General features: G+C 45.7%; 1 protein-coding gene across 11 annotated transcripts in view; it reads right to left on the bottom strand.

Moving 5' to 3' along the window:
• The window catches only part of LOC130157758 (sodium/potassium/calcium exchanger 3-like), a 280,298-nt gene that overhangs the window by 149,498 nt on the left and 109,416 nt on the right, over window positions 1–21,384 (bottom strand). For 10 of the 11 annotated variants that reach the window (XR_008825023.1, XR_008825024.1, XR_008825025.1 and 7 more), the window contains exons 4-6: window positions 20,551–20,625; window positions 14,731–14,815; window positions 12,703–12,806 (exon numbers count right to left, since the gene is read on the bottom strand). Coding sequence is in view for 7 of the 11 variants with exons in the window: in XM_056357687.1 (XP_056213662.1) it covers window positions 12,703–12,806; window positions 14,731–14,815; window positions 20,551–20,625 (264 nt within the window). In the remaining 4 variants the exon portion in view is untranslated. The remainder of the gene's footprint in view (window positions 1–12,702; window positions 12,807–14,730; window positions 14,816–20,550; window positions 20,626–21,384) is intronic. The other variant, XM_056357682.1, reaches the window with a different exon arrangement.

Genomic DNA, 21,384 nt, shown 5'->3' with positions numbered 1-21,384 from the left:
TTGCAGACAGCAGCCCAAACCAGAGAACTTAAAAAGACTCCTCCTGCCCAGCCAGTACCTGGAGGCCTCATTTTCACCAGCACCATTCCCACAGTGAAACAAGGCATTGTACGTGAGCTATGGGCTAGATATCCCATATCCAGGGCTTGGTATGGTTTAGAGGGTGGTGAGCTCCTGGTGGCACTTTGACCCACTCCATAATTCAGATGCAGAACCAGCAAAGCCAAGAGAATCCTTCTCAGAGGCTAACATTGGTCCTCAAACATTGGAGGTTTCCAGCCCTCACCAGTGGGACGTTTTCCCTTCTGTCTCAATTGCATCTTCCTGGCTGCAGCCTCCACCTATGCCCCAAGTCTACAAGGAGATTTCTGGCCACATCCTTCCACACTATTGGCCTTTTGGGGATACTCTTCCAAGCATCTCACACCTTCTCTGAGGTCATTTCATCTCAACCAAATCTCCCTCACCTGCTTCGTAAAAAGTCCCACGAACCAGGGTCACAATCCTTTCTGTCACTGAAGATGACAAATGCTGTTGGAAGGGATGGCAGTGTTTCTGTGACTCCAGAGGCAGTCTCTTGAGAATGGGCTGCAGGCAGGGTGAAAGCACATTCTCCCTGTCGCAAGGCAGCCTGCAGCACCTGGCAGCCAAATGCCGCCATGAAAAACAGCAAAGCGAGAGCTAAAGGTAAAGTCTGTGATTCAGAGGCTACAGACTTTGTGCTGTTGGAAAGGTCGTGACCAAACAGAAGGTGGGAAATAGCAACTGCATGTTTAATATTCTGCACACACTTTCTCTTTCTTTTGCTGTTAAGTGTATCAGTCCTATAGCAACTGCAATGAAGACAGAAGGCAGGAAGGAATTTCTTAAGGTAATTACTCCCATCTTCCAGCAGTCAATCACAAGCTAATAATCATTAGCTGCAAATCAAATATAGCAAAGATCACCAGGTACACTTTTCCCCCTTGCTGCTCCTCTAGTGGTCATCTCTCAGACTCGGACATGTACCTTTGAGTCAATCATGCTGATTCCCACTTTATGGTCCCAGGAGGTAACAAAAACATCCGTGAGAGCAAGGTCCAAACACCTCAGGATGTTTTGCAGGGAGCTGGGGTCAGAGAGCTGCAGAGGCATGAGAAACCGCAGCGAAGGGAAAGCTCTCCACACTGGCTGGAGCAGCCCCCCGCTCCAGCTGGGACAGCTCCACTGTGCAGGTCAAGGATAGGTGAGGCTGGCTGCCACAATGCCAGGCAAATGCACGAGGGACTCTCTCATGACAGCATGGCAGGGGTCCCTGATCCCATGTCCCCTCCTAGCATGCTGAACCACTCTGTGACAGCTGAAATTGTAGACAGGTTCCTGCATAGAAAGTCACTGTCACCTGGGCAGCCTTCCTGGAAAGCTGGCAGGCAGCTGACATCAGCCAAAGGGTCCTGTGCTGGGACTAACAGCACAGTAGGATATCCTGGACTGAATGCTAGGGAGCGGATGCTCCCTTCTGTACCCCACAGTGATGCCTCCCTGCTGCTGAGATGCTGAAATCACAGCTGTCCCAATATCCCAGGACACTATGAGTATCCAGGTCAGTCCCCTGACCATAATCTTTACTGACTACCTCCCGGCAAAGACACCAGAGTCCTGCATTGTAGCATCCAGGCTTACGTGGGGCTTTGACCAATACTAAACACCCCTCCCAAGCACAGGTCAGGCCAAAAAAAAAATCCAGGCCTTAAAATACATGCCTCTGTAAGCCAGTAATTGTGGAGCAGCTCTGAAATGGACTCACTGGGAGGAAAGCTTCCTTCCAATTACCAGCCACCTAATTTTACCACTGGTTTGGCATTCTCTGCAGAGTTCAACCGTCACTCCAGCTCCTGGTTTGTACATTGTGGACCAACTCAATTGATTCTCATTATTTCCCCAAGAATATTTGCTTTTTTAAGCAGCTCTTGATATTTTCATTACTGTGGCAGCAATCCGTCTCTGTGACATTCTCAGAATGGAAACCAGTGGACACTCGCCAAACCTCAGGACAAAGCCAAAAATATTTCCCTGCTCAATTGGTACTCATAATCACCCATGACTTATGCAGATCAGCGTGTCTTTTCAGCTCAGCCTCCTGCAGAGCCAAGGCAGCAGGACCCTGAAGACCTGCATTGGTAAATGACTCCTGCAGCACAGGAGATTCTGTGCAGGATTTGCAGCAGAATTCAAGGACAACTGTAGACACGGTACAGGAAGGCCTGCACAGGGTAAACATTTCCCAGTCTCCTCAGACTTGTCAGTCCTTGCCAGATATAAGAAGAGATTTTGTGACTTCCCTGCTTTTACACTACTGATGATGTAAGAAAAAAATCCTACCAATGGTAAGTCCACAGTATTGATCTGGTTACAAATTCTGACAGAAAAAACTTGACCTCAAATGTTGATGGTGTTTAGTGGCAATTAGGAACTAGTCTTGTTTTGATGCTGATAGGAATCCATTCTCAGCTCTGCTGATTGCCTCCCCTATTTGTATCCTATTATTGAACGTAGCTCTGTGAAAAAGGTTTTGAAATGCTAATATAACCAAACCACAGCAACTTCTATGATGGCCAGACCAATTCTGGATCACTCACCATCCAGACAGAAATCCTGGCACCCGATCTGCCCATTACACCAGTCCCCATCACAACTTCCTGAAGCAAAAGAGAGTCTTCTATACTGTCATGTTGTCCATGGGCCTGAGAGGAGCTTCCTATAAACACCTCACCAATGCCAAACCCTTCCTGGGCCCACACAGCTCATAAATCGCTCGTTACACCTTAAGCAACTGGCTTGCTGCATGCACGTCACTGGTCTGTCATGGTTTCCTTGTGCTTTCCTGTCTGCCTGCTTGGTCCCTCCTGCTGTCTCTGATCACCACCTTTCAGGCTCAAGGGCTACGTTCTGGCTCTGTATTTGCATAACGCACAATAACGTGGAGGTTTTTTTAATCCACAGCTGAGAGAGACTGCTAGGTGCTGTAACAACAGCAACAAGGACCTTGGGGTGTGTGTGTGTGTGTGTGTGTGTTATAAATCATCAGGAGGTCCAATCTTACTGATCTCACTGTACAGTTTCTGGTTCAACTTAAGATGCAGATGCCAGGCTCCAGAAACCATGAAGTCTCAGTATGAATGCCTCACCAGACAGAAAATATGCAATCAGCACTCCTTCAAGCTAACCATTTATTGGCTGCTTTGCTAAGCTGGTGCTCAGCACAGGAACATGCTGCTGGCCTAGTTCTGGGAAATAAAGTTACTTCGGGAATAACAAAATGCTTGTACAGCTTGTCAGACCCCTCTGAAAGGAGAACAAAAGGGGTATGGTGTAACAGGTACCTCTGACAGAGCTTATTCACCATGCACAGGTTGATGCTATGTAGCAGTGTCGTGGGGACAAGGCATGACACTCACAGAGAGCAGGACAAAGTCACCTTCAGTGTATTCTGGTTAACAGACTGCATAGTTAACACCAACCATGTTTGCTCACACCAGGGTTACAAACTTGCTGTAAATCCACAGATCTGTGATTCCCAATAACACCAACACTTGTGTTAAAGGGGGAGTGGGAAAGGAATCTAATTTGCTTCAGCAATCAGTCGCTCTGTTGCCTGCCAGTGCCAAACACCCCAGCAGGAAAATCTCAGGGAAAAGCAGCACCCAGCTGCTCTTACAGTGGGTGAACATCCTCCTCGATTGCGCTGATAAAACACAGAGAAGGATGCAAGAGACAGAGAAGCCTGCTGAGCTGCCTGCCCAGAGAGCAGCAGGGAAGGAAGCCGGAGCAGCAGGTACCTTCTGCTGCTGGCCCTACAGCTGGGAGCACCCTCTTTATTCTGGGGGCGTGCAAGGACTTTACTAGAGTAAACTAGAGTTTACTACAGAAAGGCTGCAGCCTCTCAACTTTAAGGACCCTTGGGCAACATCTCTATATTAACTGATGCCTCTCGGTACTGAAACTCCACTGACATCTTTCTGCCCTCTCTGCAGCCTGAGCTGCTTGCTGATCACCTGACTTTCCGTAGGACAGCGGGAATGCTGCTCACAGCACCCTCCCTCTGTTCTTCCGATACTTTGTGTTTCACACACACATGGCCATGCCAGCTGCTCTATGTTCCCACCAGGACCACAGCCTTGACTTCTGGGACAAATTCTGTCTTCAGTTGAAGTCTCAGTGCTGGATCCTTGTATGGCTTATTACCCTGTCCCTTTCATGCTTTCAAGTCTGCAACACACTTCTATCAGTGAAACAGCAGGCCTACAGTCACTATAAAATGTTGTCAGCATAAAACCACATCATGCCCTGGACTAGAAGAGCAGCATATAGTCCCAACAGTTGCCATTAGGTTCTCCTTAAACTACTTATCCACAGTTTTACATTTTCCATTGATGGTCACGGACCAAAAAAGAAAAAAACCCAAAATCAACATTCCAACTCTCTCCTCCCAAAACTCCTCCACAATCCAGGAGAAGGGGAAATAAAAAAAAAAAAAAGCTCACAAATGCAATCATAAAACCAAGGGTCAGTAACGACTCCAGTCTGAGTTGTCAGTGAAATTAAAGCTTAAAAGATTAAGACGCATGCAAGCTAACTGTATGACAGAACTAGGTTAAAAAAAAAGATAACAAAAGTCTCAGTCTCTTCAATAAACAATGTTCTACCTGGTTATTAAATCTGTTCAGTCTCCTCATCTCAGCTCTTCACTATTTGTAACACCTATTTATATGGTATATTTTCACACCAAGATAAAACTGAGCGCACGTCAGTTCATGATTCTGAGAGGCAGCCCCAGCTTACACAAGGATTTACTGTGCCTTGGACAGAGGAGAGCCTTCTGAATTTAGTTTATTTCCTCAAGTAAGAGAACACCACTGGAGAAGGAGGAGGCAGGTCAGACAGTCAATGTAGTCCTTTTTTACTCCAGTGTTATGGAGGGATGACACCTGGCCACCAGCTAGACCCCTTGACAGAGGAAACAGCTGGAAGAACAAGAATATCTCTGGCAAAACCCAGCATGCATGGTCCCCTGCTACATGCAGAGTAGCCTGCCTTGTTCTGGGGAAAGGTGAAATAGAGAAACCAGAACTCAATTGAAAAACACAGCAGTTAAATGATTGTTAACGAATCAGGCTATGCAGGTTGAAAATTAGTTTAACGCTGGAGTGACTTGCAGCTCATAGCTATACTGCTTTCACCTAGGCACTTTTCACTAACCTATTCTCATCCTTCATCCTCTTCTGCAACACTGCAAAAGGCTGCAGTTTAGTGCAGGATGAGGACAGCGGAGGACTGGATGACATGCTGAGAAAGCAGCAAAAAAGAGAAGAATCTGGACAGGGGAATTTTCAAAATTGAACAAACTCTGCTTGTGCTGGCTTGAATGAGAGCTGAATTAAGCAAGCATTGACTGCTACCAAGAATCCCAAATCTTTTACACCAAGGACGATGAGAGGGCAGTGGAAGGAGGGGAGGAGAATTTGTGAAGCACAAACATGAGAGTGAGAGAATACAGTACAGAGTGACTGAGGCTTGGAGAGTACCCTAGGTACGGTCAGTCTCCCCATACACAGTTGGTTTGCAATCATGGAAAAAGCCCAATACAATCCATCACAACACAGACGACAGACTCCATGCCTGTATCTCTTGCCTGCTATCTAGTATGCATCCCTGTGAAATGCTGCTGAACTTATCTTAGAAGGGCTGCACCTGCTACCATTTCATATCTTGCAGCATTATTCTCTTACTTTCTCATACTCTTCCTTTGCCACTAGAAAGCAAAGCAGATACAGCAGCTAAATAATCAATGTTTGGGTTATGTGACTTAGCTGTACAATTGTAAGAACATGCATTAGTGTTGCAGGTGCACAGAGAGCTGAGGAAACGGCTACAGACACATCCAACTTGCACTACATCAGCATTTCGGGAATAAAGACAGTTCTTAATATATTTCCATATACTAAAACGATCTACGACTTGAAAATAGCACCTACTGCCTGGATGAAATAAGGCAAATCTTCCTCAGTGTACGTGTGCAGGCTAAGACATCGGCACAATATTGCAACAGGGTGTGAGAAGAAAGAAGGAAAAACTTCTAAGGCTTGCTGCCATGGCCAAGTGGGCTGCACTCAGCCATCCACGAGCGTAAACTTTCTCTCTCTCTGTGACTGCAAAACATGTCAGAGGTTGAGCTGCTCAGCTTCCAGAGGCCCAGCTTAAAATATTTTCAAGAGACCTGATTTCCAGAGTGTGGACGCTAGTTTAGAAAACTTAGCCTTTGCAGGCAGTTTTGGTTTGGCTATCAAAAATGCAGACAACCTGCACTGATTGTCAGTTTTTGAAAAATGGTCCTCTCGTGCCAAGAATAAAGACCACAGGAGATTTCATTCCTCCTACCAGTGAGAAGAAACAGAAATAAAAAAAAATATATATATATAAAAAAATAAGAATCCCTCCAGTCCAGAATCTGAATCCTCACTGGTGGTCCACCAAGTGTCATCAACACTAACTGGAAGAGAAAAGCAAGCCAATTTCAGGCTACTGAAACACATTTCTAATTTCAGTAACAAACCACGGCAGAAATATTTTTTTATATAATCTAGAAACACCTTGGTTTTGAAATTATTAAGAAACCCACCGACTCTTAAGGGTCTGGTGGGTAGAGGTGTCTCTGACTTACAGTGGATTTGAAACTTTTTCAGATTTTCAGCACTTTAAAAACAAACACGGGAGACAAGGGGTTTATAATATTTAACACTAACAGAAATGTCTTTATGGCTGTTTAAAGCAATTTTGCTTGCTTTCATTTGTTTGTCCTTCACTAGAGTTTGTAACACACACAACTTCAGCTCTGGGCTGGTGCACGACAGCCACATAGCTGCACTTCCCAATCTGTTGACATTATTCAAACCAACCCATTTTCCAACCTAACAATGTCCTTTCTGGCTGAGCCACAAAAAAAAAAAGGAGCACAATGATACATTAAAGCTAATTTTAATCTACATCAGTTGGTTTTTAGCATGACAGCAGCTCTTCAGGAGCACTACAACACTACCACAGTTATTTGGAAACCCTAATGTGAGGTGTAACAGCAGACAGCACAAACGAGTTGTGTGGCTTTTAGACACCCATCCTGCGACCAGCTCAGTCTGCAGAAATGAGTTTGGTTGCAACTGCTTGCAGAACTGGGGCTCTAGCTATCAAGGTGATAAATTCCTTAAAATTTAAAAATTAAATACATAAATAAATGAAGTGGAAGCTTTTCTAACGACTGCCTTGCTTGAGGGCTTCTGGCAGCCTACTCCCAAGCTACTTCAGACTGACTGCTAAGCATTAAGCACTTTTTCCCTTCACACAGCTCCAGCCCCCTGCAGCATTTTCCCACGTGAGCCAGGACAAGAGACGGACCGGGCTCAGCCAGCTGCGGACCAGCCAACCCTGAGTGGGTGCCTGCAGACAAGATGGCCAAGACCTCCGCAGCTCCTAACACCGACTTCCAGCATGCTCCGAGCACGTATGGGGAACCCCTTGACTCTGAAGACAGAGGTGACAAGCACCACAGCAGCATTCTGAGTCAAGACACAGCGTAGCCTAAGGCCTGCTGGGTGTTTGGAGCAAGGAGAGCTCACAGGCATCGGGGCTTCCCATTTTGGACTTGCCGTGCTGGGTAAGGGAGTTGTGCTATAGGCCTTTTAATGACTTCAGAGATGCGTCCAGAAAGAAGCCTCTCACCGTGGTAGCATCTCTACAGGGATTACAGAGCAGGGATGGTGGGGTCCTTTAGCTGTGGGCAGATGTGTCACAAGCGCTCCAGCATAAACTGTCCATGGGGTACACCAAGTCTGCAGCTTGTGGAAGAGATGAAAACAGTGGAAAATGTGATTGCCCTGGCTTTAAAGCAGGCTCCTGTATCTCCTTGGCACCTGGACAAAGTCAGCCAGGAGGAGTCCGGTCAAGGAGCCACAGAACAGAGGAGCAGGGAGAGGAGAAGGAATCTGGACCACTGTGGGACTGGGGAAAAGGTGGATGCTTGAGACAGCCATGGGGTAGGTCCACCATCCAGGGGGAAAATCTGTCTGGAGAAAACTTTTTCTCTCCAGCCTCAAGAAATGGGGAGTGGGGGGTGGGCTGGGAGGCAGATCGAATGGAAAGAAACCTGGAGCATCTGGGTGCTTAGAAGGAACATCATCACAATAGCCAAAGCAAGCACTACATGTTAGGAGGTGAAGTAAAGTCACTTGCTTAATTCAGGTCAAGAACAGTCCCAGGGATAAAACCAGGGCTCGTGATGACAGAAGTACTTTGTGTCCCCCCCTTGCAGAAGGTGGAACATGAGCTGAGACCCAGGAGAAGAACAGGGGCTCATTTGGCTAAAGCAGCTGAATGCTCGCAAGGAGAGCCAGGCTATACGGGCATTAAGATGGCCCCTTAATCCAAGGCCAGCCCAGCAAGGAAACCCTTGTGCAATGCTGAGGTGGAGCAGCCAGAAGAGCACCTGCAGCCAGAGGGAGCTGCCCTCTGAACAAAGAGTGTGCCACAGGATGCTATATGTTCAGGGAAAAACACAGGTCTGTGCCAGCTCTAATTGGCCCCTAAAATGACAAGTTATTCCTTTGTATTTAATCTCTCTGTTCTTTGTTTCCCCATCTTTAAAACATCCCTTCATCTCACAGAGGTTTTGGGAAAATTAATTAATTGTTCTTCAACTGCTCAGATACAATAGCGATGAAATCGGCAGAAGTTCAAGAGGAAATTAATAATTCTGCCTCTGGAAGAAGGCTTGAATAAAGTCTGGTAAATAAGACAGAAGGGCACACACTGAACAATGAAGAGAAAACAAAATAATGAATAGCTGCTCATTAAAGTGAGCAAAGTCCATTCTGCGCGCTGAGGGAGGCAGAGACTCTGTGGAGAAACCAGCATGGGATCCTGTAATTAAAGACTGTATAATAATGCTTACATGCCAGGGGGGCAAATTAGGGTTGCACAAGGAACCTTAACACTGCTATTTTCTAACTTTTCAGGGTTTGACTTTCAACCTTAACAATGCTCTTTTAACACAGTTTTCAGGTGTGCAGTGTCATATAGAGGTGTGGGCATCATACTTTCCTTCTCGGGTCCCAGCAGTGGGATGTCTGTTCTGATTTATTCTGAGAAGTGCACACTTACAAGCCATTAAAGGCTTAGAAAAACAATCAGTCAGTGTTCAAGTAAATGCGTACCAGCTTTTTGGGACTGTGGGTTTTGTTTCTTTTTTTAAACAAGGTGCACGTAGCCAAACCCAGTATTTTCTTAAGCCAAAGAATAATACATCCAACACAGCACATACATACTACAACCAAATAGAAAAATAAAATATATCCTGGAGAGCGCTGGTCAGTATTTTGTAATTCAACCTTTTGCCAGTCAAAAAAAACCCAACAACCAAACAACAACAACAAAAAAGTTTTCTCACGATACTGAACAGTTCTGCAAAAATAGAGTGCTTACGGAAATGCTGCAGAAGTCTCCTGGCAGGTTTCAGTTCTGGGTTTCCCAGCCCACAGCCAATACAGCACTCCACCACCAGGCAGCAGCCCCATAACATCCAGCACAGGGACATTTCCCTCCCCAGCTCTGAGTTGAGCACCCCAGGAGGGTCTGAAGCAGCCCTGCCACAGAGTTACGGCTTACAGGGTGCTGCTGTCTGTGCTGCTCTCCATCCACCACCTGGACTGCCGGTATCTCCCAGCAACTGAACAGCAGCTTGCACTGTTGGGTTCTGACCAGCTAATGGGACCCCAATGTGCTACCACATCTGCTGCTGCAAACTGCCCTCATCAACACATAAAAGTTCCCACTAGAACACCACTGCTACTGCTGGCAGGTGTTAGAGAAAAGCAAGGGTGAGATTACCTCCGCCCCCTCTGCAATTCCCCTTGTGGAAATCAGCAGTGTGATCGCCTTGAAACTGTCACTCCCCTGTGAAAGGCATCCCACGTGTAAGACAGGGGGAACAAAGCATCAATCCCTCTTGCCCACCCTGGCAATTTGCAGCAGCCACCTCCCAACAGCAGAACATGTAATGATGGGTTTTGATGAACACAAAGGCCACGTCAGCATCATTGGGTCCACAGGCGTGGGCTTAATTTTTGGCTTCTCTCCTCGCACCTGACAAATCTGAAAGTCTCCCAGTCTGAAATCGAGATGCCTGAACAGCACTTTGCAGGTCAGGATTCCCAGAAAATAAGTCTGTTCCCTAAGCAGTCTGGGACGAGGCTCAGAAGACAGCAAAGTTTGTCTGGTAAATCCCTCCTCATTGACTCACTGCTCTCATCTGAAAATCAGAGGACTCCAGCTGCTGACTCCTCAGGTCTGAGCTCAGAAAAGAAAATCCAGCTCTAACCAAACCCAGCTAGAGCACAGCGAGCAGCTTAGACTGATGGCCTGCCTCCAGGCTCACCTGGCCCATTACAAGGCAACTCAAAACTGAGATCCAGGTCCCCGGCACAATTTAAATCCGAGTGCCAACCAAATTTAGCACCTACATTAGTACATCAACAGATACACTATTGATAATAAAACCAAGTTCCTATTAATACTAATGCAAAACAAAAAGATGAATCACATCAGTACAAGGAATACTTTTTTGAGTGGTTGAGAGTGGGAAAAAAGGAAAAGCACTGACCAAACCGGAGTTTAATCTAGAATATTGGAATTATTTAAATTGAGGTTTCTCATTTGCTCACCTAAATCATGATTCTACGCAGTGACATCAATCATTGCCATTCTCACTCACCCTCTGTGGGTTAAACTGACTCAAAGAGAGGTTAAGTGACTTGACAAAACCACACACAAATCAGAATCAGGGAAAACAAAGCTGGGACAAATCAGTTGAAATCTCAACTCCTGGCTTCAAAGAGACTTGTAGACCACGTGCTGGGATGACTTACAGCAGCCCATCCCTGGTTTGAACTTCTGAAAGCTACCACACTACCACACCTGGAAGGCTGAAGGAATATATGAGAGCATTTTGGCTGTGTTATATCCTTCAGAAACAAACATCTCCCACCAGTAAATGGTCTCTCAAGAAGACTGACATTCTCCGTCAACCCCTGAATCCTAGCAAGCCTTTTCCACTGAAAGCTGTGATTTGTAGATACTTCTTAGCCGGTGTGAGGCATACAATCAATACTGTGGGGAGCAAAAATCAGAAGAATTAGCTCCTCTGCTGTCCTGCTAAACAGTTAATCATCTTCATTTGATTGAAAAAAGCAACCTGAGCAAAAAGTCCTCTTGATTACAAGAGAACACCTCTGGGGAACACAGCTTCATGCTCCGGGAAAGTTATGGTCATTAAAAATTGGCCTGAATCAACTGGGCTTTCATAGTAAGAGTTACGGTAGAACCACTAACATACTGAGCAGCACGCTGTAGCTTCCAGCTTCACGTTCCCATGCAAATTAAGGGAGCTTAGGTGGCTAAAAAGTACTTCTGTGGACCTTTTCTGAAGCCTCCCCATAATGAATATGTTCACTTTCATCCTGAAAGAGTTCATTGCTAACAAAACAAAATCAGATTACAAACTTTCCCAGGAAAGCCCAATTTCTCAGCATGCTTTCTCATACTGACCAAGTTATTGCAAGCCCCTTCTCTTAAGTTCTTCTTCTGGAGCTAATTAACCTATCGCCCTGTATCGATAATGTTACCCTACTTTCTACTCTTTAGAAATAAGTCTGCACAGTAACATTTCAAAGAACATGTTTTTTGAGACTGTAAAAATACCAGGCATGTTGGCAAGTGCTAAGGTGAATGCTGATTCAGATATTTAATTATACAGTCAATCATGTCTGCAATTGAGACAGCAGCTCAGATCTCACAACTTAATTACTTTAATTTCAGATAAATAGCTTGTGTTGTTGTAAGAAGTTTGACATGCTAGAAAACAGTCGGAAATTATACTAGGAATGGATAGCCTTACTGCTAGTGAGGAAAAAAGATGGAGCATCCTTGGAGGTATTCAAAACCAGTCTGGATGTGGCCCTGAGCAACCTGATCTGACTTCAAAATCAGCCCTGCTTTGAGCTACAGGGGGTTGGGGTGGTGAGGGCTTTGGATGAGAGACCCCCAGAGGTCCGTTCCCACATAAACCATTCTGCGATTGTGGACATAAAAAATGAGATGAACTACAGGCAAAGACTGTATCTTTCTCATACAGCTTCCTAAGTCAAGCCAGACACCAAAAATGTTGTGCCCACTTAGCACACATATCCAAAACTATCTTGCACAAAGGCAGCATCTTTTGTGATGCTCCAGAAGCGTCATCATTCTTTCAGTGGCATCTTGCGTAGCTCACCAAAGTGCATTTTTAACAGCCAGTAGCACAGACATTTCCTGGCTCCTTTGGTCTAAAAGAACCAGAGACAAACGTCACAACGCATTTTTGAATAGCTACCCAGAGGAGGTGTTAAATAACCAATTTTTATTCCTTTGATTACCCACATATCTTGGGCAGCTTAAAACACCTGAGTTGACGTTTGCTGTTTTGCTTTTCGTTTCAAAAATGCAAGAGGAATAGCATAAGGTTCTATTATAAAGAACAAAGCCAGAGAAATTTGTGGCGAGGTTGTGAACCTGGTAGCTGATTTCACAGTACAGTCAAGGATGAAGCAAGAATGGTTAGGAATCATTAAATGCTCTTACCTGTCCTGCAAAAAGCCCACACACACCAATAATACAGAGAATGTTAAATACAGCCGAGCCTACGATGGTTCCAACACCTACGTCTCCTTTTGTGATAAAAACACCTGAAAAACAAGTTCAAGGCAAGCTGTAAATTGGAAAGAGCAGAATTTTTCCACAAAAATTGCAGAACTCACACCCCATTAATGAATCTAAAGGCATGTACCAGTTCTGCTGCTTTTTCCCATATTTAATAGGCAACTTGCAGAGAAAGGTACTCAGGTGCATAAAGATGGGGGACCTGGATAGATCACCTAATGAAAACCAAATTCTTTAGATGTGTCTAAGTTACCAACCTCCTGGTCTTGTGATCCAATGTTATGGCAATACAAATAATAAAAGACAGTAAGCCCCTTGGGAACAGCTGGTCAGACACAAATCTGCAGGAAACTATCTCGCATAAGACATCCCCACACACGTACTTTGCTCCTCCCTATATCCCCCATCCCTACCAGCCTCAATAGGCAAGTAGGAACTGGAGCCAATTCAGAGCTGCCAGGCCACTAGCTACTTGTACACTGAATTAATGCCTCTCAGGATGAGTTATGGGGCGATGTTACAAGCTCCTTTGAGCGCTCTTCTGTCAAATTTGGTTAAAACTGGCCAGTGAGGTTAACGAATTGACAGACACATGCATCGTGGTACTGTACAAAATTCTTTCCTTAGGAAGTAAGCCTAAAAATAACACTCCATCTCCTGTCAGCTGTCTGTCTGCCTAAATTCACCACTTGCTTTTAAAGCTCCAACAGTATTTTACCAGCCAGTGTAGTTTAGACATTTTTTTCCCCGCTTTATCCTTTTCTCAGAAATCTGTTACACAGAAGCAGTTACCTGCCAAGTGACACTCAGTATCTGGTGGATTACAACACAGCAAGATTATGATCTGACCATTAGGGCTTCTCTAAACCACCTGAAGGACTCTGGTTTTATTTTTGCTCTGCTACTGCACTACTCTGAATTGGAATATAACCCCAAATTGGTCCAATTTAAATTCCTACATTTTAAGGCTTTACCTGCATAATCAGACCTCTCTGCAGAGTATGCAGCTTTGTGTGAATTAATTTGTGCTCTGCATCTGATAGCTGTGACTGAAATAGAAGTATTTTCTAGAGAAAGTATCTAAGCTAAGAATAATTCTCCTCAGTGACAGAGAGCCTCCCTTAACCTCCCAACTGCTGCTCTAATGGTCACCTACCAATAGATGTGATGAGCAAAACTGCAAGAACACTTCCCCTTGTACCACACAGCATACGTACAGCATCATTTTAGAACAGCTGACTGCAGTCTCCTCTTAGCTAAAGGCCGCTTAATGACCACAGGAGTTTCCCAGGTTTCACATACTTGAGGACTACCAAATCCTTTAATCACACCTCTCATAAGCAGAGTTGCTTTGGTCGTGTGATGCTTTGACCAATTTGTTGCTGTGAGACAGCATTTCAAATCCTCTTCTTCCCACTCTGGCTCTCCTCCCCACTCTGGCTTTCCCAGAGGGAAGTACTGTTGGAAGGCTAACCAGAGTGGAGGTGATGGCAAAGAACCTGCAGCTGAGGACACAAAAGAGCTTGTCTGGGTAGCAGCCCAGGAGGCTGGAGGTGCATCCTTTCATGCTGCATCCTGGAGAAGATGCGGCAGAGAGTGTAGGAGGGTGGACAGGAGGGGAGAAGGCTGCACGTGCAGAGCTCAGCGCGGGGGGGTTTGGCTGTACTACAGCAAGGCAGATTAACGGACAGCTCAAGTGAACTGCTTGCTGGCCCTAGTTTGACAGGGTCAGATCAAACCACTTCCAAGGTGGCCCTGCTGTGGGATAATGGGACTTTTTCACAGCCGCTTCATCTAGCAAGGATTCCCCTAAAACCAGCCCCATGTATGGCCACAAGGGAAGGGCCAGGTATGGTAATGAACACTACAGATGCTGAGCAATCCCATTTCAACTCTGAAAAATAGCCAGAGAAATGTGCAAGTTTCAAGAAGCAGCAGCAGGTTAGTTACCTATGACAGATGTAAACAACTCAGGAGCAGAGCTTCCCGCTGCCATGAAAGTTGCCCCAGCCACATCTTCGCTAAGATGCAAGCGCTGCAGAAAAACACATCAGAGTCATTGGTTACAACAGTGAGAGGCTGAAGGAATTCAAATAGAAACAATAAGCTGTCTGTCAGGAGCAGGAAACTGCCAATATGCATAAAATTTAATGTTAATGAAGTTTAAGGGAAGAAGTCATCACAGGCATTGGCTACTTAGGTTAGCATCTCCTTGTAGAGAGGGCAGGTTGGGCTGTGCTACCCTTCACAGAGGAGAGAAAGGGCAGTGAGAGAGAAAAGGACAACAGCAAGGCAGCCTCACTAGCCACGGCCCTTTGCCTCCTCCATGACCCCCCAACAATATGCAACTTATCCACTTTGGCCCATAAAGGGTAGGGCTGGAGCTGAGGCTTGGTTCACCCCCAGCCACCTTCACTGCTATCATTTCAGCCTTGGACATTGAATTTCTCCTCACCTTCTTTCACCTGGATCACCACTGAAGATACTTACCTCCTACAGCCTTCCCCAAGCAGTGACCGAGGACTATCTAAAGCAGGGGGTTCTGGAAGCGAAAGGACCTGCTGCTCTACAAAAACTTCATCGGCATATGCTATTTCCAAAAATTTACTTGGTTAATTACTTCCTTTATATTTTCTGCATTCCCACTGCTCCATCTGCACAAGACACTGTTCAGCAAACACGACAAGCCTGTTAAAGACCACATGCCTCGCTGGCACCTTCCACAGCTTAATGAGTAGCTAAAAAAAGCCACCCCGCACCATACGGCCATAAACTGCCGAGCTGTTACTACACAAAACTGGTGTGCTCGCACACATGCGAGTCAGTGGCTCCGCTGCGGCAGCAGCAGAGGGTGGTGAGGATGGTTCCCTGCAGAACTGGCAGCGCGGATGGTTCCCTGCAGAACCGGCAGCGGAGGGCGGTGCACCCAGGCTGGCAGGACGGAGGAATCCTGCCTCTGCCCTCTGCAGCAGCACAGGGCTTCTCTGCCCCTTGACCACTACCAAAGCACATCTGCACAGAGACAAGGTCACAGAAATCCTCTCACCAACCTTATCTGGACTGAAGATCCCACAAAGGATATTCTAGGCCCGTAAGAGAAGGTCATTCCATCAACTGACTGTGCACCTGCAGCGAAAGCTTTGGTATGTACATTATGGGGACAAAGAAAAAGGAAGAGGTGTGCCCTCGCTGGGAAATGCTTTTTAAGCAGGAGGCCATAGCATCACTGCACTTCTATAAAAGCTCATGAAACCTGATTAAACACAGCTTTATGGAAAAATTACTTTAAATAGGATTGAAACTATTGTAAAAGTTCATAGGGCCAGAAGTAGATCCCCAAAGGCCCGTTTCTTCTGCAGGATTCTCTACGGAAATACAGAGACAGGCATCCTACAATAATCAGTCTGCAACTCCATGGTTCTTTTGAAAGAAAAGATGGTCAGCCAAGGAGACCAGCTGTGCTGACTTTCTGTGGGGAGGGTTTAATTTAAAGCTATAGTAGGTTCCCTCGAGGACAGTTCCTTGACAATTTATTGCAATGTATGTGATGATTAAGTTAACACAATAGAGCATAACATACAGCACACTATGTCAGAGGCCAAAATGTGTTCTCTGGCATCTGCAGACAAATGATTGCAATTGACGTGTGACACGAGTTGTGCCACATAAACACCCTGTAACACCCATAAAGGAGAGTAGCTGGGCAAATGCAAGAACAAGCTGGTTTAGAAAACAAATGAAAATCAGGGCATTGTTAAGTACATCCGAACTAAGATAAACATGAATGTCTACCATAGCAAGTGTTTTGGAACAAATTCTCATCTCAACACACACTTGGGAGCGCAAATGCTTCCTTGCTTTAACTCAGCAACCACTTCCAAACCAGATGAAGCTAAGCCAGAAAAAGGGCACTTATTTTAGAATTACTGCATCTAAACTGTGAGCAACTGTAGAATAATTGTTGCTTGATCCCCAAGACCAAAAAAGCCTTCAGACAGGAGGTTTGAATTCTTTTGTGCTGGATAGGACAGTAGGTGGTATTTGGATTACTGATGGTCAACAGCAAGTCATTACCATTTTAGGGTTGTTTGCCTGCTGCGTGCATTGCATGTACTGCCATATCCAGTACAACCTCTGAGATGTGAGTTTCTGCAGAGGGCTCTCTCCTCCTTCCCTCTCTCTTATGTTTTGTGAGTTAACAAACAAGTGAACACCCCAGACAACATCACAGGTCTTATTTCATCAGGTGATGGAGGACTCAGGTGGTCTTCTCCCTCACAAAGCAGCCCTGGCTGTCCAAGTCAGCCTGCTCATTTCACAAGGTCTTTATGTGACGAGTGCATCAGTTGGTGTGGGCAATGGTGGTAGCATCTGATATCATGGGGCAGCAGTAAAACACTCCCTTTCCTAGAAAAATAGGCAAGAGTGCATACTACCAAAGGCTGCAGAAGCCTTTATGAAGTGACCTGAGCCTTTACCCACACATTCTTGAGTACTAACATCAAGGACAAACCCTGAAAAGCTGAATGTTTTGAAGACAAGCCATTCTGGACTCGTAAAATCAAGTTTAGTGGGATCAAGAAACAGGAACGTGTATTTCTTTTGCTATCATGTGGTAACAGAACTGCTTAATTACACATAAAATACATAAATAAAAGGACTTGAATGCCCCCAAAGGTCACCTATGGGGTGAGAAAAACCTTTTTGGGGAGAGAATCAAGTAGGAGCAATAGCAATAGCAAAATTCTGATCCATTTGTCTGACTAATTTTGATAATTTCTAATGACACAGTATCTTTCTTCTGACAGTAACTTAATTCCAGAAAGCAAGATTTAGTGTTCTATCACTAAGTTTTCTTTTTCACGAAAAACTGAATAAAACTTGTTATTATCACCTTATTTTATTGGTGTTGTTAAGTGGTTCAGAACTGTTAAAGTGCATGAGGAGTTGTTACATACCATTGAGAAGACAACAAATAACTAAAAAGTAAAGATCTGGTCAAGTGAAAATAGCTTTCTAGGATCCAGGGGATCGTAAATGCTATGTTAAAGTCACATGGGGAGGGTGTTTGCTTTTTAGACATCAGATGCCTGTAAAAATCCAGACACATCTGAGAATTTGTCAGAACACATGGCACCGTAATTCTGATGCTTGTATCTCTATAACCAACCTTCCAGGGCAGGTGGAGGGATGCACAGATCCTGCACCTATAGAATGCTAATGACAGCAGAAGAGGGACTTCTCCAGTCTGAGAGCCTCTCATTTACAAGAACTATGTTTACCACCAGTACAGCCAGAAACCATTAACACTGTGCACAGTGTTCCCTACCATGATTTGTAAGTACAGTTGAAGACCAGCCTTTCCATTGACCAGTGCAGGAAACAGAGGTGTGGAGAAGTGACAGAGCTTGTCCAGGGTCGCTGAGGGAGTCCACAGCAGCGCTGTAACAGGAGGTAGTGCTCCAAAGACCAGATCAGACCTCTTTGCCATAAGCAAGGCCACAAATCAAAATACACTTGTAGATGGAATTTAACGAATGCTCAGCCAAGAGAGATAATAACATCCTTCTATCTCCTGGCTCCAGCTGTGTCCCTTTGGGTGGCAGGCCTGCCCTTGGGCATATCGACAGCACCCCAAAATACAAACCTGTCCTGGACACCGCTTACTAGGTTCAGGTTTTGTTTGTCGACAGTGACCTGAGCCGGCCTTCTAGACCCACATTTCCCAGCAAGGTTCCCTTGACTCGGGAGAGGGGAGGTTAAATAACTCAGCATACCTACATCACCACCACCACATCAATGTCCCCGTTCCCTTCCCCTGAACCCCATGTGTCCTTCCCTACAGTGTGCAGCAACACTGCAGGAAAGAAGAAGCTCCTGCCCTGTGTTGTTGCCCTTCAGTTACCTGAATACTTATGCAGCAAAACAGCAGGATTTCCTGGGGACTATTTTTTCTTGATGATGCAAAAAAAAGGCTTGTATGGCAGGGTGCTGAACTACAAATAGCAGGTCAGGTTAGAGACAACTTCCATCACAGCTGTCAGCGCAAATGATTCCTCCTGCCACCTCCTACATCTCCTCCCAGGGCCAGGCACAGCCCAGACCCTGATGAGCGACACTTATTGCCAGGCAGACCGGCAGGCGTCTCCTACAGAGACGTCTAACTGGCAAGACCAAACCATATTTGCTACATGCAAAGATTTCATTGCTCAAGACTGACGTTGCAGAGGGCTCACAGTCACTTTGGGCACATGATCTGTGTTCACCCTGTAGCTGTCTGAGCTGATTCAGGCTAAAATGTACTCCTTGTCTCCTAAAATTTCATCATGCCAACCTTAGCAAAAGAGGGCCAGAGCTGGAAGTGTTCAAGAGCTTCTTTACAGCTGACCTAGCCGTCCCTGCTGCTTTACAACTTACACCGACGCAATGCAAGGTATGAAACTCATGACTTAGGAGGCAAGGCACAAGACCCACGATTCCTACTGGGATAATTCACCAGAGGTTTTAATTTATATCAGCTAAGGGTAGGGCCTAGTGTTTTTGAAGAGGCATCTGCAAAGACACATAAACACTAGGCAACAGCAGCTATCACAGCATGAACAGCTGAAGCAGGGAGCCATCAGCCTGTGGTCTCTCACACTGGGCATCGCATAAGCAAAGCCAAAAGGCCCCGGGAGAAGGGGCGTGCTGCACTTCTGCAGCGTCCGGAACCTAAACGGAGACTTCGCTTCTAACTACAGTCCAAGCAGCCAAGCCCAGCTCTGGCATGGGTCTGCTCAGGGCAGTCCTGCTTTGGCTAGGCAGCCCTTCCTGCCGGTGGCTGCACTGGAAGCCCAGAAGCCCCGGCAGCGTGTGTGTCCCCACCAGCTGGGCAGTGGGAGCAGGAGGGAGGCTCTCGTGGGGCCAGGACCACGCACAGGGGCAGCACTCAGCTCCTGGGGAGCTAGCTGACAACTCGGCATCTCTTGCTCCCCTGAGTGGTATTTTGTGTTTTGTTTTGTGGTGTTTTCTTTTAAATACCAATACCTCTTGTGCGCTTTTTCTTTTCCAGCCTGATGCTTGGGAGGTTTCTAAGTTTTAAGGTAATGGTTTATGAAACCCAGAAACACCACGTGGATCAGTATTTCCACTCAAAAGAGAAGAAATAAAAGGTTACCATCTTCTAAGTCCCTGGAGAACCAAGCGACGTGCCCAAAGCCATAACTGAACCAAGGCGCCGTTCCCTATGTGGGCAATGAGCAATGCCCGACCCTCTCGCGCTCTGAAGACTGGACCCTACCCCAGGGGCAGGGCTTCTCAGCCAGCAAGGTGCGAGCCCATCAGTGGCGAGCAGCAGAGCACAGGACAAGCCAATAAAGCTCTGCTGGGCTTATGACCTGGAAACCCAACTGCAGCCAGCACCGCTGAGGAGCCTGCAGCGTGGGGCTGAGTGGGAATCACTGCTCTAGAGAACGTGTTTTTCACCATGTTATAAATTGCCTCCGTTTTTAAGAAGTGGTATGATGCACATACAGAAATTGTTATTTGAGAGGCGACTGCTGGCTTTACGAGGGCACGCCAGCCAAGTTTACCCACCAGCAGACTCTCAGCCCATCTCCTGTGAGCAAGAACATGAAGCTGAGCACACACACACACAGTGTTGAGCAACTAAACAAGAAGCATGGGGAATGCTCTAAGACAACAGTAAATACACTATCATCATGTTCTGAGGTTCTCAAGAACTGCTGCTAAAGCAGCACACAAGCTTAAGTAACATCTTCTAATACTTACTTCGCAAATCTTTTCCAATGAAGGGACAAAGAAATCATCACAGACAATTGCCAAAGCATAGAACATATACACAGCCTGCAAAAGAAAAGAGAGAATGTTGAGTCTGGAGATTGTCAAGCAGAAACAGCATCCCAATTCATCTCAGGTTTGTTTTGGTATATACTTTTTAAAAAACCAAAATGCTCATGCAAGAAGAATTCATGGAGGTGCTCTGGGATTTAATGGAGAGATCATGAAATATGTATCCAAAAGTTCTTATGAGCTATCAAAAGCTGCTGAAAGTTTATCATCATCATAAAGACTACCTTCCTTCCCCTCCCACCCCGCAATTCTCTGAATATTGCTAAGCCACACTTAAATATTTTTGCCATCCTTCCCTCCCCCCCCCCCCGCCTTGTTGCACAGCGTAAGGCTTTTTTATGATTACGTTCTGTGAAAGTCTAAACCCTAGAGGAGAGATTTTTGAAATGCTAGTATTTTGAGAAAGGGGAAAGGAGCTTGTTTTCTGCAACTGACGGCCCTGCCATGTCATCTGGAATCCCAGTGATAATTCTCGCTGAACTCCACACAGGAACAACTTCCAAATGACTGAAACCCAAGGGGGAACACCAGACTTTAAAGGATACCTGGCAAATCAACTCTTCCATTTCTCACAGAATTATGGAAGCATTTAATCTGCATTTCTGTATTACTAAACGGAACATGCGAAGGCCTGATCTCTGCCCTGACAGGCAAATAGCACAGCACGGCTTACATCTGGGTGACACTGGACGACCACCAGAGGACCCCTGACCCATTAGGTCACACATGTGTAGTAAGAGTATAGATATGATA

The sequence above is a fragment of the Falco biarmicus genome, chromosome 12 (genome assembly GCF_023638135.1).
Source record: "Falco biarmicus isolate bFalBia1 chromosome 12, bFalBia1.pri, whole genome shotgun sequence".
Lineage (NCBI taxonomy): Eukaryota > Metazoa > Chordata > Aves > Falconiformes > Falconidae > Falco > Falco biarmicus.
Note: the sequence above shows the minus strand (reverse complement) of the source record. Positions and strands in the feature narration are given on the sequence as shown.